This window comes from Rhinopithecus bieti, unplaced genomic scaffold, assembly GCF_001698545.2.
Source record: "Rhinopithecus bieti isolate Rb0 unplaced genomic scaffold, ASM169854v2 scaffold_51827, whole genome shotgun sequence".
Classification (NCBI taxonomy): Eukaryota; Metazoa; Chordata; class Mammalia; order Primates; family Cercopithecidae; genus Rhinopithecus; species Rhinopithecus bieti.
Window position 1 is genome coordinate 230,379 of NW_016820189.1, and position 24,207 is coordinate 254,585.

The following is a 24,207-nucleotide window of genomic DNA, read 5'->3' on the forward strand; positions in this document are numbered from 1 at the left end:
AAAAAAAAAAAAAAAAAAAAAAAAAAAAGTGCATAGTCACTCATCAAAGTGTATATTTAGTGTTTCCCAGGTACAGGACATGCAGGTGAAAAAAATAGATGAGCTTGTAGTCTAGTAGAGAAGAAATAGAAATCTATATGGCACATGGAAGAGTAACTACAAAATAAAGTACATAAGAGATGCCCAGACCTTGGGAACTCAGGAGAGGGAGAAATACCTTCTAACTGGAAGTTTACAGAAGACTCCAAGGAGGAGATGAGGCAGGCCTTGAAGACTGTGACTGTATCTGAAAATATTAATGCGTTTGACAAGAACCTGGGGCAATGAGGAGGAATGTTGACGGTCTTTGATTTTGAAAGAAGTTTAACTTTTCACGTGAACGTTATATTTTGTTGTTAGTATAACAGCCTGGAGCAGCTGTGCATCAACTTCACCAATGAGAAACTGCAACAGTTTTTCAACCACCACATGTTCGTGCTGGAGCAGGAGGAGTACAAGAAGGAAGGCATCGAGTGGACGTTCATCGACTTCGGGATGGACCTGGCTGCCTGCATCGAGCTCATCGAGAAGGTATCCAGTACCATCCCCACCATCAGCTCTTCTCACAGACTCTTCTGCTCGTTACGGCAGCTCACATTTACCCCTCTGCACTTTGCCTTCAATCCAGCCTATGGGCATCTTCTCCATCCTGGAAGAGGAGTGCATGTTCCCCAAGGCAACAGACACCTCCTTCAAGAACAAGCTGTATGACCAGCATCTTGGAAAGTCCAACAACTTCCAGAAGCCCAAGGTGGTCAAAGGCAGGGCCGAGGCCCACTTCTCATTGATCCACTATGCGGGCACCGTGGACTACAGCGTCTCAGGCTGGCTGGAGAAGAACAAGGACCCTCTGAATGAGACCGTGGTCGGGCTGTACCAGAAGTCCTCCAACAGGCTCCTGGCACACCTCTATGCCACGTTTGCCACAGCGGATGGTAACAGGAGTGCTATGTGTTCATGTGATCTCCCTCCATTTGTTCCGCAGTAACAAAAAACCTTTTAGATGCACCTGTAACACGTGCCCTCCTTTATTGCTTTCAGCTGACAGTGGAAAGAAGAAAGTGGCCAAGAAGAAGGGTTCTTCGTTCCAAACTGTCTCTGCCCTTTTCAGGGTAAGAAAAATACAAGTTTATTTGCTTATGATTGGTTTAAGTCATATCAAAATGAGCAATGTTGAGATTCTAAACTTGGTTTGTTCGAGAGTAGTAGTGTTGTCTTAATCTGATTACTGTCACTTACTGAGGTGAAGTGACAGACGATGAAATATAATAAATATGGTCTAACCAGTGTGGGATGACAATATCACTATTATCTTATACCAAAGATAGCTGAGTTGGCTGGTCTGAGTTTCCAGCACAAACTCTCCAATTTTCCTAAAGGAAACCAGCAATAGATCTCACGCTTCCAGTGGATTCATCCCCTGAGTTGATTTCAGAAAGCATTTTGTACTTGGCGAGCCTCTGGCTCACTGGGAGACAAAAGACAATTGTATCAGTTACTAGCCTCCACCTCCAGCCATAGGACCGTTAAAAGACTGAGTTAGGCCGGGCGTAGTGGCTCACGCCTGTAATCCCAGCACTTTCAGAGGCTGAGGCGGGCAGATCACGAGGTCAGGAGATCGAGACCATCCTGGCTAACATGGTGAAACCCCCGTCTTCATTAAAAATACAAAAAATCAGCTGGGCGTGGTGGCATGTGCCTGTAGTCCCAGTTACTGAGGAGGCTGAGGCAGGAAAATTGCTTGAACCTGAGAGGTAGAGGTTGCAGTGCACCAAGATCAAGCCCCTGCACTCCAGCCTGGGCAACAGGGCAAGACTCCATCTAAAAAAAAAAAAAAAAAGACAGAGTTAAATCATTTCACTATCCTTTAGAACTTATGATAAATTTTAAACATAGATATTATTTTCATTACAATGGATCTCTGTCTTCATAAAAACCTACAGTAGGCTGGCAAATGTCTTTTTATTTTCTTCTTCTTTTAGGAAAACCTGAATAAGCTGATGTCAAATTTAAGAACTACTCACCCTCACTTTGTGCGTTGTATAATTCCCAATGAAACTAAAACTCCAGGTGAGACACCTGCTGGCTTGCTAGGTGGTGCTCAGTTTTTAAGAAATTCTATGTCAGGCTGATATGTCGCTTCTGTTCCCAGGGGCTATGGAACACAGCCTTGTCCTGCACCAGCTGCGGTGTAATGGTGTCCTGGAGGGTATCCGCATCTGCAGAAAAGGATTCCCAAACAGGATTCTCTATGGGGATTTTAAACAAAGGTCTATAATAAACATGTTCTACATGCTTGGGGATGAGATGTATGAATACTGGAATTTGAGAGGGAGAAAGATTGGTATGAAAAGAGCAGTTATGGACCTCCATGCAAACTGAACAACCTACCATTTGACCGAGTCATATATATTTGTTTGTTCCATGGTTTTCTCTGGAATTTATCTGATATACAAAATGGCAGGAAAAGCTCCGGCCGAAGAGTCAAGAGATCTAGATTCTAGACTGCTGTTGAGCAATGTGACTCCGAGCTAGTTTCTTCATCTCCAGGGACCTTGGCCTTCTGCCTATAGGAAGAGAGGCCTGAACTGCATGTTCTCTAAGGTTTGTGTCTTTGCCAACAGTCTGTGATGATTTCCATGTCTACAATGCAGATACCGAGTGCTCAATGCCAGCGCAATCCCTGAGGGACAATTCATTGACAGCAAGAAAGCCTGTGAAAAGCTTCTGGCATCCATTGATATTGACCACACTCAGTACAAATTTGGACATACCAAGGTAATGCATCAGTCCTGACAGATGCTGGCCTTTTTGTCCTCTTGACACAGCTTCTCCAGGAAACTGACTTGTGTCACCTTCTGCCCCATAAGGTGTTCTTTAAGGCTGGCTTGCTGGGAACCCTGGAAGAGATGAGGGATGACCGCCTGGCCAAACTGATCACCCGGACACAGGCTGTGTGCAGAGGGTTCCTTATGCGTGTGGAATTCCAGAAGATGGTGCAGAGGAGGTCCAGCAGGGTCTTTGTTCAAATATGAGCTCTTTGGGGAAAGGGAGTCTCTCTCAGAAATAAGCAATGTCTTGTTTTTAGGGAGTCCATCTTCTGCATCCAGTACAACATTCGCTCATTCATGAACGTCAAGCACTGGCCCTGGATGAAACTATTCTTCAAGATTAAGCCCCTCCTCAAGAGTGCGGAGACCGAGAAAGAGATGGCCACCATGAAGGAAGAATTCCAGAAAACCAAGGATGAACTCGCCAAGTCGGAGGCAAAAAGGAAGGAACTAGAGGAAAAACTGGTAACTCTGGTCCAAGAGAAGAATGACCTGCAGCTCCAAGTCCAAGCTGTATGTGTTTAGCAACCTTTTTTTTTTTTTTTTTTTAACTCTTCTAGATTTGATTATTTATTTAGAAAATTGGGTTATTGGTGGGGTTTTTTGCTTTTAGTTGAAATGTTTCATAAAGAACTTCATATATAGCAAAATACTGGAATGTTGCAAACCTTATATCATTAAAGGAAATTATTATTCTTTCTTTTTTAAGGAAAGTGAAAATTTGTTGGATGCCGAGGAAAGATGCGATCAGCTGATCAAAGCCAAATTCCAGCTCGAGGCCAAGATCAAAGAGGTGACAGAGAGAGCTGAGGATGAGGAAGAGATCAATGCTGAGCTGACAGCCAAGAAGAGGAAACTGGAGGATGAATGTTCAGAACTCAAGAAAGACATTGATGACCTTGAGTTGACCCTGGCCAAGGTTGAGAAGGAGAAACATGCCACAGAGAACAAGGTATTCTTTTTTTAGGTGTGTCTAGCTTGATATAGTCATTGCAAACTAAACTCTAAGCTTATAATTGCCTGTGGATTCTTCTTAGGTTAAAAACCTTACTGAGGAACTCTCCGGATTAGATGAAACAATTGCAAAGTTAACCAGGGAGAAGAAGGCCCTCCAAGAGGCCCACCAGCAGGCTTTGGATGACCTCCAAGCTGAAGAAGACAAAGTCAATTCTTTGAACAAAACCAAGAGCAAACTGGAACAGCAAGTGGAAGACGTAAGTAAATAATGCTCATCAGGACACCTAGAACTCTAGGGTTGGAAGAGCCCTCAAGGGTCCTCTTGCAAAGCATTTGTTCCAAAAGGAAATGGTGCCTTTTTCAGCTGGAAAGTTCCCTAGAACAAGAAAAGAAGCTCCGCGTAGACCTGGAAAGGAACAAAAGGAAATTGGAAGGAGACTTGAAGCTTGCCCAAGAGTCCATATTAGATCTGGAGAATGACAAGCAACAGCTGGACGAAAGGCTCAAGAAGTATGCCCCTCAACCACTGGCTTCCATTTTGCAAGTTACTGTGTATTTTATCTTCATGCATTCTCCATTTCTCTTCACAGGAAAGATTTTGAATATTGTCAACTTCAAAGCAAAGTGGAAGATGAGCAGACACTGGGCCTCCAGTTTCAGAAGAAAATCAAAGAGTTGCAGGTAGGAGCCCTCTGCATTTCTCTCTTCCATGGGAGGCCACTTCCAGTGAGCTGGGTGCTGTCTGCTATAAGTCATTCAGAGCAAGTGGGCAAGACTGTGGGGCCACCTGCCTCACGGCTCCCTTTCTGCTAGGCTGGCCTGGCCATGATGAACCGTTTCCCATAACATCTGACAAAATCCATAATTAAAGTATTTAAGTTAACAACTAAAAGTTAACATTTAGTTGAGTGGAAAATGTTCAGGTTTGGTCACTGCAGGAGTAATTACCACGTTCAGGTAGAAAAAATTCATGTGAAAGGAAATTTGCGATATTCATTGTGGGGGGGAGTATAAGACTCAGTTTGTCTAATGGGAAGGGAAACCAGCCTGTTTTTGACAATCAGAGTCTCCGTGGGGAACCGACTGCCCACGGGGTGAACTGCTGCCCTCTACAGGCTCGAATTGAGGAGCTGGAAGAGGAGATAGAGGCAGAGAGGGCGACCCGCGCGAAGACAGAGAAACAGCGCAGCGACTATGCCCGGGAGCTGGAGGAGCTGAGCGAGCGGCTGGAGGAGGCGGGAGGCGTCACCTCCACGCAGATAGAGCTCAATAAGAAGCGGGAGGCAGAGTTCCTGAAGCTGCGCAGGGACCTAGAGGAGGCCACCCTGCAGCACGAAGCCATGGTGGCCACGCTGAGGAAGAAGCATGCGGATAGTGTGGCAGAGCTCGGGGAGCAGATTGACAACCTGCAGCGGGTGAAGCAGAAGCTGGAGAAGGAGAAGAGCGAGTTCAAGCTGGAGATTGATGACCTCTCCAGCAGCATGGAGAGTGTGTCCAAATCTAAGGTGCTGTGAGGGGTGGGGGCGGCTCAAGGCTTTCCATCAGAGAGACTCCGTGGTCATTCAAACCTGACTTTGCCGACTGACTTTGCTCCCCTTTCTGAATCCTTCAGGCAAATCTGGAAAAAATCTGCCGAATGCTGGAGGATCAGTTAAGTGAGGCCAGGGGCAAGAATGAGGAAATTCAGAGGAGCCTGAGTGAGCTGACCACACAGAAGTCTCGTTTGCAGACCGAGGCTGGTGAGCAGAAAACTGGTGGGGCCAAAACCTCCTGGCACCCAGTGGGCACAGCTGGCCAAAACCAAGGGTAGGGTGTGTTGGGGGGAGAATCTCTAGGGAAGAATCTTTTCAGGAGAGAAGAAATTGAAATAACTCAGAAAGAGTCATTTGAAATAGCCTGAAGGGAGAGAACATGAAGAGTTGAGTAAGAACAAGAGAGAAAGAGGAGTAGACCAGAAAGAGAAGGGGCTCAAAATATCATCTCATTCAAACTCTTTCAAAATTAATATAAACTTGCATCAAACAGACTCTGATGGGCAGAAATGAGACTAGAAACTAAGAGCCGGGGTCTTGCTACTTCTTTCCGCACCTTAACTCCAATATTCGTTGTCTGCATCCAAGTTTTTGAGAATAAAGGGAGAAACATGGCCACTGTTTAAAGGTCCTGGTGTATAATAAAAATGTAAGGGAGGCCAGGTGTGGTGGCTCACGCCTGTCAACCCAGCACTTTGGGAGGCCAAGCCGGGCAGATCACCTGACGTCAGGAGTTCGAGACCAGCCTGGCTGACGTGGTTAAACCCCGTTTCTACTAAAAATACAAAAATTGCCAGATGCAGTGGCTCACACCTGTAATCCCAGCACTTTGGGAGGCCGAGGCAGGCGGATCAAGAGGCCAGGAGATCGAGACCATCCTGACTAACACGGTGAAACCCCATCTCTACTAAAGATACAAAAAATTAGCCGGGCGTGGTGGTGTGCGCCTGTAGTCCCAGCTACTCGGGAGGCTGAGGTGGGAGAATGGCGTGAACCCGGGAGGCAGAGCTTGCAGTGAGCCGAGATCGCACCACTGCACTCCAGCCTGGGCAACAGAGCGAGACTCTGTCTCAAAAAAAAAAAAAAAGAAAGAAAGAAAAATACAAAAATTAGCAAGGCATAGTGGTGGGCACCTGTAATCCCAGCTACTTGGGAGGCCGAGGCAGGAGAATCGCTTGAACCTAGGAGGCGGAGGTTGCAGTGAGCCGAGACTGTACCACTGCACTCCTGCCTGGGCAACAAGAGTGAAACTCTGTCTCAAAAAACAAAAAGTAAGGGAAGTTTATTTGGGGTTTTTGCCTAGAAAATGTGGCTCCACCCAGCCCTGGTGCATCCTCACAGGTGACTCCATCCTTGGCTGGCAGTCACAGCCAAGACAATGAAGAAAAGAAGTTTGGTAGCCACTTTTTTTTTTTTTTTTTTGGGATGGAGTCTCACTCTGTCACCCAGACTGGAGTGCAATGGCATGTCTCAGCTCACTGCAAACTTGGCCTCCCAGGTTCAAGTGATTCTCCTGCCTCAGCCTCCTGAGTAGCTGGGACTACAGACACATGCCACCACACACGGCTAATTTTTATATTTTTAGTAGAGACGGGGTTTCACTGTGTTGGCCAGGCTGGTCTCGACCTCCTGACCTCGTGATCCACCTGCCTCGGCCTCCCAAAGTGCTGGGATTACAGGTGTGAGCCACTGCGCCCGGCCTATAGTAGCCACTTTTACAGTCATGTTGGAGGATTCACCTCTGAAATCATAAAGCCCCATTCCATGTTTTTCTCTTACCTCTTTGTAAGCATATAAACTTGAACTTACCCCATTCACTCAAGAGTCTAACCATAGATATAAAGCTCTAAGTATTTCTCTATGTATTTGTTGATAACAAATCAACAAACAGCTGGAAACACCTGCCACTGGAAAGGTCTGATGTGAGTTATTAGGTGCTCCTGGTAATATTTACATTTACAGTTCTTCTCAATGGATTTTTTTTTTGGACGGACATCAGTCCCACCTTCCAGTAGTTTACAACAATATCTTAATCAGTTCTGCTGTCAGTTTCCTTTTCATAAACAGTATACCTTCTCCCTCAAGAAGAAACTATACCTTATCCTTTTCTCTCTCCCCAGATCTTAGCACAGTGCCTTACACGTAATAGAAACTTGATGAGTGAATGAGTGAATGAATGAAATGAAAGTGTTTCCTTCTGGACACAGGTGAGCTGAGTCGTCAGCTGGAAGAAAAGGAAAGCATAGTATCCCAGCTTTCCAGGAGCAAGCAAGCATTTACCCAGCAAATAGAAGAGCTCAAGAGGCAGCTGGAGGAAGAGAACAAGGTACATCATTGAAGGGAAGCTTCTTTGCTCAGATTTTTAAATATCACCTGCGGGAGGAAAAATAATAGGCAACTTCATTCAGTAGGTGGTGACAGAAGGGACACACTTGGATTGCATCATGCACTTGGCACTGAATGTATCAGGTGCTCTACTCTTTTTTAACTTCTGCAGGCCAAGAACGCCCTGGCGCACGCCCTGCAGTCCTCCCGCCACGACTGCGACCTGCTGCGGGAACAGTATGAGGAGGAGCAGGAAGGCAAAGCTGAACTGCAGAGGGCGCTGTCCAAGGCCAACAGTGAGGTTGCTCAGTGGAGGACCAAATACGAGACGGACGCCATTCAGCGCACAGAGGAGCTGGAGGAGGCCAAGTGCGCAGCTCTGTTTGCTTTTAGAAGAACTACTTGGGAATGAATTCGATGAATTTATTTTTATTACTAGACGTTTCCCCATCTCATGTGTCTTTAAATGCGGTGCTGGGCCATTAGAGGGACCTGGCGTTAGCACGTTTTATTAAAACAAACAACTTTGATCTTGGTTAGACACAAGGCAAGTTATTAATCCCAGATTTTAAGTAGACAGGAAATTCTCCTGGGCGTGTAGAAACACATGCGTGTCTGAATCACATAGATTAGTGATTCCAACGTGATGAATAGTGATGTTCAAGTGGATGGAAACTTAAATATCAGTTGCTTCTCTTTCATATTCTTTAAGGAAAAAACTTGCTCAGCGCCTTCAAGATTCTGAGGAACAGGTTGAGGCAGTGAATGCTAAATGTGCTTCACTGGAGAAGACCAAGCAGAGGCTGCAAGGAGAGGTGGAGGATCTGATGGTTGATGTTGAAAGAGCCAATTCCCTGGCCGCCGCTCTGGACAAGAAGCAGAGGAACTTTGACAAGGTGTGGGGTCCGCTCTGTGCTGGGTGAATGCCATGATGCAGGGGATTTCTAGTAGCTGTGGAAGGAGGAGAATGCATCCCAGACCTGACTCTGCCCTCACCAGCAGTGTGGCCTTGGGCAAGTCCCTGAACTTCCCCCGGCTGTAGTTTCCTCATCTGCAAAACCGAATGGGAATGGGCTGGGGGTAGAGGTCCCTTTCAAATGTTGTCCATGGAAACAAACCAGTTTCTACAATGTCCGTGCAGCCCTAAGCATTTTTCCTTTCCGTACTGCTGGTCTGTCTAAGCTGAGGTCCCATTGGGAGACTTTCTGGAAGCCCTTCTTTCAAGATGGCAGATAAAGCTGACTGAAACCAATGCTTTAATGAAATATTCAGAAGCACGGGGCCATTTTTGTGTTAGGAAAAGGGCAATTATGCCCAGCTAACTCCTTCTCGAAGGATCTATTTGCTTTTTCAAGATGGCAGTTGTTCCTGACTCATTACCTTGAGTACATTTATGGAACAAAATCTTGATTAGCCCAAAAATCAATAACAAGGAGCCAGGTAAGTGATGCCAAGGGTAGCTCTAACTCTGCATTTAATTTAGTTATTTAGTATTTAGTTAGAAACCTAGAGAAGAGGTCAGAAACGCAGAGACCTTCTGTCCCGGTGTTCCAGGTGTTGGCAGAGTGGAAGACAAAGTGTGAGGAGAGCCAAGCAGAGCTGGAAGCATCCCTGAAGGAGTCCCGCTCCTTGAGCACTGAGCTCTTCAAACTGAAAAATGCCTACGAGGAAGCCTTAGATCAACTTGAAACTGTGAAACGGGAAAATAAGAACTTAGAGCGTAAGTCACTGGAAATCCTCTGAAACTTCCTCCTCTCATGCTGTATTGCTTGAGAGCAGACTGGTGTGTGCAGCTTCATCATTCAGTTTCCTACACACGTGTGTGTTAATGCACACACAGAAAGTGTTCACCATCTGACGGGTTACTTTTAGCCTCTCTCTACACAATATCTTATCTCTGGGAAACAGGAAGGCTTAGGATTATAATAAACCAGGTAAAAAGCACCGAGTCAACGCTCTGCATGTCTGGAAACACATGCAGAGGCGCTCATATGCAATTGAAACTTACTTCTTTACAGAGGAGATAGCGGATCTCACAGAACAAATTGCTGAAAATGGTAAAACCATCCATGAACTGGAGAAATCAAGAAAGCAGATTGAGCTGGAAAAGGCTGATATCCAGCTGGCTCTCGAGGAGGCAGAGGTGAGCGCTGGGAGGCAGGCGCAGGTGCAGACACAGTCATGGTGAGCCCCGTTCGGGGAGTCTAGCCACTCCACACTGTGTCTTCATTTTTGCCTTTGTCAAATCACAGTCCTAATGCCTGCTCCTTTCCTGTCACACAGCATAACTGTGAGGCTGAATGAGAATTATCTTAAATTTATTGGAGTAGACTGTCATATTAAAATAGGCCTAAAGACAAGATTTTACAAAATATTAGATGAATTAAAATATCTACAAAGGGCTTTACGCTCCTAAGAAATATGATGATTTAAACATTATTATTGGTTGATAGTATAATGAAAACCAAGAAGCAATGAAACATAGTTTTATTTCTGCACTGAAGATAAATTTGGGACTTTTTTTTTTTTTGAGATGGAGTTTCGCTCTTGTTGCCCAGGCTGGAGTGCAATGGTGCTATCTTGGCTTACTGCAACCTCCACCTCCCAGGTTCAAGTGATTCTCCTGCCTCAGCCTCCCAAGTAGCTGGGATTACACGCAGGGACCACCATGCCCAGCTAATTTTTGTATTTTTAATAGAGACAGGGTTTCACTATGTTGGTCAGGCTGGTCTCGAACTCCTGACCTCAGGTGATCCGCCTGCCTTGGCCTGCCAAAGTGCTGGGATTACAGGCGTGAGCCACCGCTCCCGGCCAAATTTGGGACGTTTAAAAAGTGAGTTGTGAATATTGTAGGATTAGATTTAGGGCTATTCCCCTGAAGCTTTGTTACCTTGCAGGGCAGTGCAGCTGGCTTCATACCATCATGGACACTATTCGATTTGTTTTTGTTTCTTAAAGGCTGCTCTTGAGCATGAAGAAGCCAAGATCCTCCGAATCCAGCTTGAACTGACACAAGTGAAATCAGAAATTGATAGAAAGATCGCCGAGAAGGATGAAGAGATTGAGCAGCTGAAGAGAAACTACCAGAGAACGGTGGAAACCATGCAGAGTGCCCTGGACGCTGAGGTGCGGAGCAGGAATGAAGCCATCCGGCTCAAGAAGAAGATGGAGGGGGACCTGAATGAAATCGAGATCCAGCTGAGCCACGCCAACCGCCAGGCGGCAGAGACCCTCAAACACCTCAGGAGTGTCCAGGGACAGCTGAAGGTTTGAGAGAACCCCTCGGGGAAAAGCCTCTCCCGTCCTCACATACTCAGAAATGTAGGGGCTGGGCACAGTGGTGCACGCCTGTAGTCCCAGTGTTCTGGGAGACTGAGGCAAGAGGCTCACTTGGGCTCAGGAGTTCGAGACCAGCCTGGGCAATATAGCGAAACCTCATCTCTACAAAAAATTTAAAAATTAGCTAGGCATGGTGGCACAGCCTATGGTCTCAGCTATTTGGGAGGCTGAGGTGGGAGGATTGCTTGAGCCCAGGAGGCAGAGGTTACAGTAAGTTGAGATCACACCACTGCACACCAGCTTGGGTGACAGAACAAGACCCTGTCTCAAAACAAAAACGAAAACAACAACAACTTAGAGATGTAGATGAGGCTCGTGGTCCTAACACCTCAACTTCAAATAGAATGTTCCTTTTCTCTGGCTAGGATACGCAGCTCCACCTGGATGATGCCCTCCGGGGCCAGGAAGACCTGAAGGAGCAGCTGGCGATCGTGGAGCGCAGAGCCAACCTGCTGCAGGCCGAGGTGGAGGAGCTGCGGGCCACTCTGGAGCAGACGGAGAGGGCCCGGAAACTGGCGGAACAGGAGCTCCTGGACTCCAATGAGAGGGTGCAGCTGCTGCACACCCAGGTGAGGGGAGGGAGAGGAAGACAGGCCAGGTTCCAGCCTCAGACGCACCTGGGTAACAGCCCTCCTCTTGCCGTAGAACACCAGCCTCATCCACACCAAGAAGAAGCTGGAGACAGACCTCATGCAGCTCCAGAGTGAGGTAGAAGATGCCAGCAGGGATGCAAGGAACGCTGAGGAGAAGGCCAAGAAGGCCATCACGGACGTAAGGCATCTCCTTCCCGTTGCCCTCGGGCTGCCAGGATTGCATTGCGTTAAAGCCCTCTCATAGTTAGACAGGTGCGATCTCCTCCAGACACACCTGGTGCACATTCTGCTCCCCAATCGCTCCCATCTCCGCTCAAACTCTCCTGTTCCCTCCTGCACTTTAGAAGAAGGGCATAAGAAAGAAAGGCAGGAAGGGATTATATCCTAGTAGGTCTGCCTGTGGAGAGGTGTGCACGTCTTTCCTTCAACATCTGACTTATTCCAAATATGAAAACAAGAACCTGAGGTGTCAATATCCCACACATTTCTGCCTTCCTGGGTCTCCGCGGCTTTCTCCTGGCGGCCCACAGCGCTCATGGCGCCACCTGCTGCCCGGCGGGAGAACTTTACCTTGAAACGATTTTGCTGTTCCTGTATAGCTTTCATTCTCCAGAGGCCTTCCCTTAATCTCACTATTCCCAAAACTGTGAGGCTGGGTATGAAATCAGACTAAGGCTCAAGCTCCTTTGAAAATATATATTGGTGATAATGAAAAAAAAAATTTCCCTGGGACAGGGGAGGGTTTCAAAGGAGGCCAGCTTAAGAAAGGGAAGAAACTTTTTCCCAGCCTGTCCCTGAAGTTCTCATTGCCTCATTGCTTAGGTTATTTTATCTACTGGATGTAGCTCTGGCCCTCTTCCAGGGTGGCAGAGTGTGCTTCATCACAGTCTCACCTATTATCCTTTTTCTTTCTTTCTTCCCCCACCCTCCACCCACCACCGAGACGGAGTTTCACTCTTATTGACCAGGCTGGAGTGCAATGGCGAGATCTCGGCTCACTGCAACCTCCTCTTCCTGGGTTCAAGCAACTCTCCTGCCTTAGCCTCCTGAGTAACTGGGATTACGGGCACCCGCCACCACGCCCAGCTAATTTTTTGTATTTTTAGTAGAGATGGGGGTTCACCATGTTGAGCAGGCTGGTCTTGAACTCCTGACCTCAGGTGATCCACCTGCCTCAGCCTCCCAAAGTGCTGGGATTACAGGCATGAGCCACCACGCCTGGCCTGTCCTTTTTCTTTAGCATGGTCTCTGGTCCTCTGAGGTCCAGGGTTTGACAGTTCTCAGGCACTGGAGCTTCCTCTGCATCCTGGTGAGTCCCACGTGCTTTTTAGGCCGCCATGATGGCTGAGGAGCTAAAGAAGGAACAGGACACCAGCGCCCACCTTGAGCGAATGAAGAAGAACCTGGAACAGACGGTGAAAGACCTGCAGCACCGTCTGGATGAGGCTGAGCAGCTGGCCCTGAAAGGCGGGAAGAAGCAGATCCAGAAACTGGAGACCAGGGTGTGTGCAGGAGGAACCCCGCCTGCACCGAGCTCTTTAACCTCCCGATCATGCTCCAGCCCCTGACTAATATCCCCACCCTCTCCCCCAGATCCGAGAGCTGGAGTTTGAGCTTGAGGGGGAGCAGAAAAAGAACACAGAGTCTGTTAAGGGCCTGAGGAAGTATGAGCGGAGGGTCAAGGAGCTGACGTACCAGGTAAGTGGAAAGCAAACGCCATCCTCTGTGTCCTCTGTGTCCTCTGTGACATGCAAATGCCACTCCAGAGTCTCCACCCAACTACGGAAAGAAACACTTTAGCCTAGAAAGCTGCTCATGCCGTGTGCAAATCTGCTGCCTCCTCTCCAGGGACATTCCCACTTTCTCATTCTTAGAGTGAAGAGGACAGGAAGAATGTGCTGAGATTGCAGGATCTGGTGGATAAACTACAAGTGAAAGTCAAGTCCTACAAGAGGCAGGCAGAGGAGGCTGTAAGTGAGATAGGTGCTGACTGCGGCACGCAGACTGGGCTGTTTCCCGTGGTGAGTTCTGAGAGGGATGTGTGATGATCTAACCTGCCTTGGCTCTTTGGTTTTAGGATGAACAAGCCAATGCTCATCTCACCAAATTCCGAAAGGCTCAGCATGAGCTGGAGGAGGCTGAGGAACGTGCGGATATCGCAGAATCTCAAGTCAACAAGCTCCGCGCTAAGACTCGAGACTTCACCTCCAGCAGGGTGAGTCGCTAACCTGGGAGGAGCCCCCCAGGGACTGTAGAAGCTTCTGAGCTGGAAGGAACCTCAGAGAACCCTTTACTTTAGAGGTGAGGAGTCTCAAGCTCAGGAAGATAAAGTGCTTAAAGTCACTTAGCTGACTGGACCCTCGCTAGAATCCAGGTCTATGAGTCACAGCAAAAACCGCCATCCTGCACATGTACACCATGGAATACTATGCAGCCATAAAAAAGAATGAGATCACATCCTTTGCAGGGAAATGGATGAAGCTAGAAGCCATCATTCTCAGCAAACTATCATAAGGACAGAAAAACAAACACCACATGTTCTCACTTATAACTGGCAGCTGAACAATGAGAACACATGGACACAGGGAGGGGAACATCACACACCAGAGCCTGTCGGGGGTGGGGGCAGCAAGAGGAGGGAGAGCATTAGGACAAACAGCTAATGCATGTGGGGCTTAAAACCTAGATGACAGGTTGATAGGTGCAGCAAACCACCATGGCACATGTATACCTGTGTAACAAACCTGCACGTTCTGCACATGTATCCGAACAAAACAAACTGCCTTCCTGAAAAGGAGTGAGCGGGTCCCACTGAGCTCTCTCACGCGCCCCCTGCTGGTAATAAAAGGCTGCTGCAGGAGGCTCCTCCAGAGTCCGCTGAACACACGGCATCAGACAGTAGGTCGCTGGCTGTCCAGCGTTCGGGGCTTGCTCTTTCGGAGGGCCGGTTTCTCAGGCTATGGGGTGACTTCATGTATGCAATCGTGCATTTTCCCAAGGTCCAAAAAATATCCTGTGTCCCATTGAACTAGGCAAGCAATTCTCTGACGCCAGCCGGCGAAGTGGTGGGGTGGGAATGTGTCTCTGCCACCCGACTTAACTCCAGGTGCCTACTTTCTTCCCAGATGGTGGTCCACGAGAGTGAAGAGTGAGCCAGCCGTTCCGGAGCAGGACAGAAGATATGCAAAATGTATATTTTCTTGGTTCCTGACCATTGATACTTAATGTCCATGTGACTCCTTTTCACATGCAATAAACTTTGCTTTATTTCAATCTGGGGCTGTTTCACCATATTTGTTTTCCTCTTTCCCATGCAGAAATGGTTCCTAGTTTGATGGTTTGTATGGTCAGAGGTGAAATCCTTGTAAGCAGATGGTTCGGTAAATTCAACTGGTGTGTGCATGTGGAGGGAGAGATGGCTTTTGGCTTAAATCAAAAGGAAAAAAAAAAAAAAAACCTTCTGGATTAACCTTTGCTTTGGGGGAGAGTGGGAGGGACAGCTTTTCAAAAGAGTCATCTCTTAATATGACATGAAGGGAACACAAAGGTAGGCTCATGAAAAGCCCTTGTCTCAAGTTGAATAGGGTTATAAAGCAAAGGCCCACATTCCCCTTCTTTACATTCTGTTGGGGAAACACATCTGAAATCTAGTAAATATTTGTTGTTCATGCAAGCACCGTGCTATCAGGAATACACAAATGAATAAAAAAGAGGCTGACCCCTTCAAGGTCTCAGTCTAAATCTACTACTGTTATCTTAGCTCAATGTGCACTATTTCAAAGCTGCACAACAGAAAATCCCACCCCTTACCCGAGATAATCTTGTCTTTACCTTAAGTGGGAAGGAAGGTAGGAAGTCAGATAACCATCTGGTTGACTTGCTAATAGAAAGAGCATCTTCTAGCCTGGGATCCTTTGTTTATTGTCATCATTAAATTTATTAGCAATAGTTGCCAAGTTCCCTTCTTTGTCTGATTCCAGAAGATTAGGGGACCTAATTTGACTCAAGTGAGAATGAAAGGCCAAGGAGTGTTCTCTCCAGATGTGGGGGAACTCAACAAATCATTTAGCTTTTTCAATAAATAAATTGCAAAGAAAAAAATATAAAACAAATAGAAGGGGGACCTGTAGATTAAAAGACACTTAGTGGGCCTATCCACCAATTGCACTGTGTGGACCTTGTTAGGATACTGCTTTGTACAAACACGCTGTTAAAAAATACACACAGACACATATACACACACAGTCCAACTGGTAAATTTGAATATTGACTGGATATTGTTGGTGATATGAGATTATTGTTCATTTTAAGGTATAATGTGATATTGTGATTATGCTTTCTAAGATAGTCCTTATATTTTAAAAATACATGGTAAAGGTCAGACATGATGGCTCACGCCTATAATCCCAGCACTTTGGGAGGCTGAGGTGGGCGGATCACAAGATCAAGAGATCGAGACCATCCTGGCCAACATGGTGAAACCCCGTTTCTACCAATAATACAAAAATTAGGCATGGTGGTGCTCACCTGTAGTCCCCGCTACTTGGGAGGCTGAGGCAGGAGAATCACTTGAACCTGGGAGGCGGAGGTTGCAGTGAACTGAGATCACGCCACTGCACTCCAGCCTGGTGACAGAGTGAGACTCTGTCAAAAAAAAAAAAAAAAAAGTGGTAAAATACGTACACACCAGAAAGGAAGAGTAAGCAACAGATCTTTGAAGTAAACTTATTTTACAGAATTTAAGACTTAAAGAATTAATAAAAGAGGCCTCTGATGCATTTTATGCAGAACCGGGGTACCTCTGAACTTGAAAATATGTGGGACTGGGGGACTCCTTGTGTCCACTTATTGGCAAAGTGTGACATTTCCCACAAAGGAGAAGGTGTGGAGTTTGGTGCTGGAAGCGACGTATGACGATCTCTACTAGGCTTTGATTTTGTGAAGGATATAAATGAAAAGATTCCTTTTCTAAGAGTGAATATTATGACCAAAGTCACCAGTGGTCATTTATTCCATCAAAAAAGGATGCCCACGACTATAGAAAATGTAAGCTGTGTTACTAAGAAGAGAAAAACGAAAGCAGCAATTCCATTCCAAATCAGGAACCGCTGTGCCGCACGAGCCGGGGAGGGTCTCCTCCCACCACGGAGAGGAGGAGGATGAGATCAACCACTATTTACTGACTGAGCTCTATCCGTGTGCACTTGGCATGCACTCCCCCGTGCCCTCAGCACACAGACTCAGCCATGAGGAGATGGACCTTATCAACCCTGCGTTACAGATGAAGACACGAACCACTGAGTGATTTGTTTGAGGTCAAAATGGCAGAGCTGGGATTCTCTCTGGATCCTAAGACTCCTTTACCCTACAAGGTACTAACCTTTTATCAGAGCAGCTGGCCACATAGACAGGTGAAATCCCTCAAAGAGCTGGAGCACGGGGCACAGCTGTGTTGAAACTGGGCTGCTAGAACCCAAAGCCTACTTCGTGTTTTCTTTTTGATGATGGACTGTTTCTGTTAGCGTCCGCCAGGTGTTTCTCTATAACCCTCCTCTTGTTCACCATCTCAGTCCACCCTATCCTCAGGGAGCCTCAAGACAAGACCTTCAGCCATTCAGTAGGAACTTAGGTGACTTTAGCTCATTTGCAATATCCACCGGCTCTTTTGTACATGGGCTCCAGGGCAGGGTGGCAAAGGAATGAAGGGCGCCTTGAGTCTCACTTTTTTGGATGAGCCTCTCCAAATGAAGGGCCATTTCTTATCATATTTTTTATTTTCATTGAGAAGGAGTCTCGCTCTGTCACCCAGGCTTGAGTTCTGTGGCCCGATCTCGGCTCGCTGCAACTTCCGCTGCCCGGTTTCAAGCAATTCTCATGCCTCAGCCTCCAGGGTAGCAGGGACCACAGGCACACGCCACCAGGTCCGGCTAATTTTTTTGTATTTTTAGTAGAGACGGGGTTTTGCCATGTTGGCCAGAATGGTCTCGAACTTCTGACCTCAGGTGATCCACCCGCCTCGGCCTCCCCAGGTGCTGGGATTACAGGTATGAGCCACCGCATGCAGCCATTAAGGGCCATTTCTAATTACTTTTCCCTTTCATAAACAGCTTGCTTTTTGTCTTTTATTCTTTCTTTCTGGTGTTGGGGTATGGAATGTATTAACCTTCTCCCTGTAATCCTCATACTATCTGGAAACCTCTGGCTTTCTGAATTTTTTATTGAGTCTTAAATCTCTTAGCAGTGGATTTGTATTTTTTATTACTTTTATAATTTTTTAATTACACAAGAAATACACGGCCAAGCACAAGATTAAAAAAAAAAAAATCTGTCAACTATAAAAGGACCGCCAGCAAGGAGGGTAGACTCTTTCTTTATTTGGAACAGCTGAAGTCTTGATTTATGGTTGGCAGATGGCCCCCTTCTTAAGGACATGTGAGGGACACAGTTTCTAATAGCAGTAACATGTCCTTATGGGGGAAAACTAGTTGCAGTTTGCAGCCCGCCACCAGCTGGTGAGGGCGGCCTTTCATTTCTCCACGCCTGGATCACCCGACAGCTGAGAGCTTTAATAAAATAAGTGTGCCTAGGAATGTGGGGTGAGCGAGCCACTCAGAACACAGATGTCTATTTACACCCCTATCAATAATCCCAGTGCTAAAAACAACAGCGGCTGGGAGGTTCTGAGGCTGCTTGCTGGATCTGAGCGGCGATCCGGTTACCCTCAGCCATGCCAAGACATTCTGGAGGTGCTCATACCCCAACTGCAGGCTATCTGGAGCCAGGGGATGGCACAGATTGTTTTTATCTAAGATGTTTCATGCTTGCCAAGGTAGTGAGGAGCAAGAACTCCCAACTCCTGGGCTTTGATGAGTCTTCTTCGGGTGACGTTAAACGGGACATGGTCCTTGTTCAAAGTCCTGGGGAGATTTAGGAGGGGGATGATAGACATCCTTAGATGGCCTTCATGGGGAAGCCTGGAGAGAGCTTGCTGAGAGAAGGGGCAGCTTAGGTAAAGCATAGGGAGAGATGTCATTGACATAGGACTCCTCAGTGACTCAGGGATAATGGAGACAAGGTAAGGTAAAGCCTCACACCTCAAGGAAGGTAAAGGAAATAAAACTTCCCAAATAATAGTGATGCAAGAACAAAACCAAACCAAGCCCATAGGGGTCCTGCATGATAGAGGACGGTGACAGAGTGGCACGCTTTTATAGTCAGAGAACCAAAGAAAGCCCATCTTTTGGATTGAGTGCCTAGCAGGAAAAGCCAAGTGTTGGGGCAATCTGTGTGGCCTTGGGGAAAACAAACTCTTTCTCTGTTGACTTTCTGCCTCCACATTTTGGTAATAAAGAGAGTATAATAAGGCAGAAGTGATTCTTGACAAATCTGTGAGAAATCTTGGCCATGAACTTGGTTTTCTTGGCCTGGGGAGTGGGGGTGGCTGTTTGCAATGTACACTGCTCAGAAGCCTGAAGAGAGGATCGAGCGTCCTGGCAAAGGCCTGGCGGGGAGGGATGCTGCCGGGCAAAGCCAGGACACCATTAGCAAAAAGCCCAGGGCCAGCCAGAGCTTCCTGCTCCAAACTTTACTGCTAGAAATTTCAAATCTGTGTTTCCTTATACATGTATTCATTCATCTGTCATTTACCAACTGCCTGTGACATGCCCAGGAACAGGGGATGGGAGAAGCTGAGATACCCAAGAAAGACTGGGGAGAGGGAACGAGGAAAGAGCTCTTAAAGCCCTAAGGCTCCGAATGAGGATGGGAGGAGGGGATGGAGGGAGATGTATTTCCAAACATGACCCAGCCTCGGCTCCAGAAGGGTGAGAAGATCATCCATAGCAGCTGTGCCTATTTTGGGCCTGGGGTCTCTGTCCCAAGAGCAACAGGTGTTGAGACCTGAAAGACAGGTGCATGTTTATCTTGAGGGCCTCATGGTATCATTTCCAGAAACAAAGACTAGCTTTTCAATTCATTATCTCCAGCTAGAATCATCCAATGTCTTGCTTTTCTGCTTCCCTAGTGGCCCTAGTGGCTATCGGAGCCTGCCTCTCATCACACGGGTGCACCGAGGGGGACTTGCAGGTTTCTGGGAAGGGGAGAGGTTTGGGCTATGTGACCGTCTCTGGACTGGTGAGGGGTAAAGTACACATTCTTCTCTCAACCACATCCCCTCCTGAGAAGGCTACAGAGGAGAAAGTCAAGTCAGGAAGGAAGGAAGACAACGAGGTGGATATAAGCTGGCTTTCTCTTGCCACCCCACCCCAAGGTGGGTACCCCAGCACCTGTCTGTGCTGACGACGGAAGGACAACAGCAGCCACTCGCAGAGAATTCTATCTAAACACGAGTGTAATTTCCAGCACTCTCAGGGAATGCTATCCAAACATGAATATAATTTCCAGCACTGTCCCACGAGGCAGGCAGAGGCCATGAGCTTTCAGACGTGATGTTCCCTGTTGAAAAGCAGATTAAAAGGACATGAATTTTTACCTTTTTAAGTGACTTGCTTTCAGTCCCACAGTAAATCCCGGCTGTGTCCCGGTCTTGCATGTAGTGAGTGATCCATAAACACACACTGATGACACTGGATGTGGCCACAGTTGATCTCCCATGGCCAAGAGCACGCAGCCCCGTGGGGCTCACTCTTATCCTTTGAGAATGAGGGGTTATTTTCTCTGGGAAGACCGGCACTTCAATGGCAACCTCAGCAGGTCCTGTTGCAAGCAGAGGGAGCCCTCAACGGGGTGTCTTCTGGCCACCTGTTTCTTCTCCCTGCTCCTTCTCCTGTGCCCACCTTAGGGAGGGGTCAGAAGGGCAGCACCAGCCCCAAACCTGGAATGGGTGCAGCAATGAGGGACCCCAAACTTCTCACCCCCAGAATAGCTCTACAAGCTGGGATTTGAATTCCTGGCTCACAGCCCAGGGGCATTTCCACTGCTTGCCAGCTCAGGGCTGAGCACAGAGTCAGTGTTCATTCAACCTCGGTTTCCTCCCAGCCTCTTCTTCAAGTTCTGTCTTGCCTTGTAATGCTGAGAATCCACTGCCTTCGCGTCACTGTCTGAAATACGGGGGTGGAGATGAACACGAGCTTCTTTGTTTGTTTTGGTGGTTCTTGCCACCTCTGTAAGGAAATATTAATACTAGGTCTATAGTTTAAATCATCCTGTGTTGCTGAGTTAAAAAGACAGTGTGAATATTAAGTGTTACAGAAAAAGGAAGAAGCAGTTTTGGGCAGTCTCTTCCTGCATGTCATGGCTCAATGGAAACCACTTTTTGGCTTGTAAAGGCTGGTGATATGAAGATCTGGTGAGCTGGGGTACACATGGTTCAGCAGCCATTTGGCCCCAAAGTGTGTAGTGTTCAAGACAGACAATGTCACAGCTGAGTCCATTCAAGTTAGTTAATACTGCTTAGTCATCCTTAATCAAGCCTATTTGAAACACAACTCTGACCGGTCATTGTTCTCCCCAAACACTGTCAGTGCCCCCACCCGGCCCACCAACAGTTTGGTACACTTGCCTCAGATGGATATTGGCTTTTTTTTTTTTTTTTGAGACAGAGTCTCGCTCCGCTGGAGTGCAGTGCAGTGGCGCTATCTCCACTCACTGCAACCTCTGCCTCCCGGGTTCAAGCGATTCTCCTGCCTCAGCCTCCCAAGTAGCTGGGACTACAGTAGGTGCCCACCACCACACCCAGCTAATTTTCGTATTTTTAGTAGAGACAGGGTTTCACCATATTAGACAGGCTGGTCTCAACTCCTGACCTTGTGATCTGCCCGCCTCAGCCTCCCAAAGTGCTGGGATTACAGGCGTGAGCCACCACGCCCAGCCTCCTCAGATGGATGCTCAACCTGGCCTTCCACCTGTGCCAGCAGACATGGCTCCCCTTCGCTACTCCCGCCCAGCCACCTCCCCTCGAAATCTTAACACACCTCAGGCTGTCTTGGTCCTCCCCACCCACAGTGGTTACGCCCCTATCCTTTGTGCACCTTTTAGGGGCATTTTAAAACTCCCTCTACTCTCCCTAAGTAGCAGTCACGACTTACGCTATCTTACTTACCTTTGTTTTTATCACAGTTCCTATTCCCAATGCTTTGTATTTTCAAAGCCACACACACACAGTCATTGGAAGAACACTCAAGTAGGAATGAGAAAATCTGGGTTTCAGTCTTAACTCCTTCCAGTTTCTTTCATAATCTTTGTCATCTCAGTTTCCAGGTTTCTGGCTACTCACTTGAAAAAGGAGAGGTCTGAACTACTTTAAGGGTTTCTAAACCTAGCTGGGCATCAGCATTGCCTGGTTTACGTTTTTTTTCTTTGAGATGGAGTCTCATCCTGTTGCCCAGGCTGGAGTGCAGTGGCGTAATCTCGGCTCACTGCAACCTCCACCTCCGGGGTTCAAGCGATTCTCCTGCCTCAGCCTCCTAAGTAGCTGGGACTACAGGCGCCCGCCACCACACCTGGCTAATTTTGTATTTTAGTAGAGATGGGGTTTCACCATATTAGCCAGGCTGGTCTCAACTCCTGACCTTGTGATCCACTTGCTTTGGCCTCCCAAAGTGCTGGGATTATAGGCATGAGCCACCATGCCTGGCTGCCTGGTTTACTTTTTAAAAAAATATTCAGAATTTAGGGCTGCACTGTTAGAGATTCTGATTTAGTAGGTTGGGTTGGAGCTTGGGAATCTGCATTTTTTTTTTAATTTTTTCTTTTTTTTTCTTTTTTGAGACAGAGTCTCGCTCTGTCGCCCAGGCTAGAGTGCAGAGGCGCTATCTCGGCTCACTGCAAGCTCCGCCTCCCGGGTTCACGCCATTCTCCTGCCTCAGCCTCCCGAGTAGCTGGGACTACAGGCGCCCGCCACCACACCTGGCTAATTTTGTATTTTAGCAGAGACGGGGTTTCACTGTGTTAGCCAGGATGGTCTCAATCTCCTGACCTCGTGATCCGCCTGCCTCTCCCTGGTGATTCTAATGACCAGCCTAAAGGTAAACTTTTAGAGCAGTTGTTTTAAAAAGTGGATTCCTGGGCCCGAAGCCAGATCCACAAAACAGGAATTTCCAGAGGAGAGACTTGGTAACCTGCATAGTTAATAAGCACCCAGGTGACTTTCATTGCAAAGCTTGTCTGGGAAATGCAGACCTAGATCCCTGCTACACAAAGTTTTCCAAAGACCAGCAGTATTGTGTCATCTGGCAGCTTGTCAGAACTGCAGAGTCTCAGACCCCTTCCTAGGCCACTGGATCAGAATCTGCATTCTAACGAGATCCCTGGGTGACCCGCAGGCACAGCGGGGTTTGAGAAGCATGGCACAAAATCAGTGATTCTCAAATTTGAACATGCCTCGGAATACTCTGCAGGGCATGTTGGCTGAAACTCACCTCACCAGACCCCACCTTCCAGGTTCTGATTCTCAGGTCTGGAGTGGGGCTCAGGGTTTTACAGTTCTAGCAAGTTCCCCGATGATACCGATGCTGCTGGTCCAGGGACCACCCTTTGAGAACCAGACCCTGGAGGATTTCTCAAAACTCCATGTCCAAGAGTGAAATCTCTCCATTCTGTTTTTTTGTTTGTTTGTTTGTTTTCTCTTGCTAATCTATTCTGGCACTCAGGCACTCATAAAATCCTATTCGCCACCCTAGTGTCTAAGATTCTGGGAATTAACTAACAGTATCACCAAGTGCTAAGCTGTTGGCACAGACAGCACTTGTTATAAAAGTTTCCAGAAAGTCACAGTCTCGAGGCTGGGTGAAGACATCCACATGGAGAAGTCCTTTCCTCCTTCCTCTCCCTCGGATTGGATATGTGGTGGCCGGTGATGCTACTCCTGGGGCTGTCATGTCAAAAGTGGCCGGGAGGCCAGGCACGGTGGCTCACACCTGTAATCCCAGCACTTTGGGAGGACGAGGTGGGTGGATCACCTGAGGTCAGGAGTTCGAGACCAGCCTGGTGAAACCCCAACTCTACTAAAAATACAACAATCAGCTGGGCATGGTGGTGGATGCCTGTAATCCCAGCTACTCGGGAGGCTGAGGCAGGAGAATCACTTAAACCCTGAAGGCGAAGGTTGCAGTGAGCCAAGATCATGCCATTGCACTCCAGCCTGGATGACAGTGTGAGACTCTGTCTGAGAAAGGAAAGAAAGAAGAAAGAAAAGAAGGGAGGGAGGGAGGAAGAAAGGAAGAAAAGCAGGAGGGAGGGAGGGAAGGAAGGAGAGAGAAAGAGAGAGAGAATGAAAGAAGGAAAGTGAGCCACAACACCCTGCCATAGCTTTAAGACTTTAAAACCCAGTCTTGGCAGGGGTCGGTGGCTCATGCCTGTAATCCCAGCACTTTGGGAGGTCGAGGTGGGCGGGTCATGAGGTCAAGAGATTGGGACCATGTTGACCAACATGATGAAACCCCATCTCTACTAAAAATACAAAAATTAGCCGGGCGTGGTGGTACGAACCTGTAGTCCCAGCTACTCAGGAGGCTGAGGCAGGAGAACTTGAACCTGGGAGGCGGAGCTTGCAGTGAGCCGAAATCGCACCACTGGACTCCAGCCTGGCGACAGAGCAAGACTCCGCCTCAAAAAAAAAAAAAAAAAAAAAAA

The 24,207-nt window shown here is 47.5% G+C and overlaps 1 protein-coding gene and 1 long non-coding RNA gene across 2 annotated transcripts in view; one reads left to right on the forward strand and one right to left on the reverse strand.

The window, feature by feature from the left end:
• Positions 1-14,894, forward strand: part of MYH3 (myosin heavy chain 3) — a 31,127-nt gene extending 16,233 nt beyond the window's left edge. Inside the window, 27 exon segments of the mRNA XM_017859640.1 lie at positions 400-570; positions 668-974; positions 1,081-1,151; positions 2,022-2,109; positions 2,192-2,309; positions 2,694-2,817; positions 2,910-3,046; positions 3,128-3,383; positions 3,580-3,822; positions 3,908-4,084; positions 4,192-4,337; positions 4,418-4,508; positions 4,943-5,332; positions 5,440-5,566; positions 7,567-7,685; positions 7,857-8,053; positions 8,397-8,580; positions 9,239-9,404; positions 9,703-9,827; positions 10,643-10,951; positions 11,389-11,592; positions 11,669-11,794; positions 12,948-13,118; positions 13,210-13,314; positions 13,491-13,586; positions 13,694-13,831; positions 14,742-14,894. Coding sequence (XP_017715129.1) covers positions 400-570; positions 668-974; positions 1,081-1,151; positions 2,022-2,109; positions 2,192-2,309; positions 2,694-2,817; positions 2,910-3,046; positions 3,128-3,383; positions 3,580-3,822; positions 3,908-4,084; positions 4,192-4,337; positions 4,418-4,508; positions 4,943-5,332; positions 5,440-5,566; positions 7,567-7,685; positions 7,857-8,053; positions 8,397-8,580; positions 9,239-9,404; positions 9,703-9,827; positions 10,643-10,951; positions 11,389-11,592; positions 11,669-11,794; positions 12,948-13,118; positions 13,210-13,314; positions 13,491-13,586; positions 13,694-13,831; positions 14,742-14,768 — 4,413 coding nt within the window. The 3' untranslated portion in view covers positions 14,769-14,894.
• A 5,057-nt stretch (positions 14,895-19,951) lies between these two features.
• The window catches only part of LOC108520316 (uncharacterized), a 9,685-nt gene continuing 5,429 nt past the window's right edge, over positions 19,952-24,207 (reverse strand). Inside the window, exon 2 of the long non-coding RNA XR_001882880.1 lies at positions 19,952-20,070. This is a non-coding gene — a long non-coding RNA (uncharacterized LOC108520316). The remainder of the gene's footprint in view (positions 20,071-24,207) is intronic.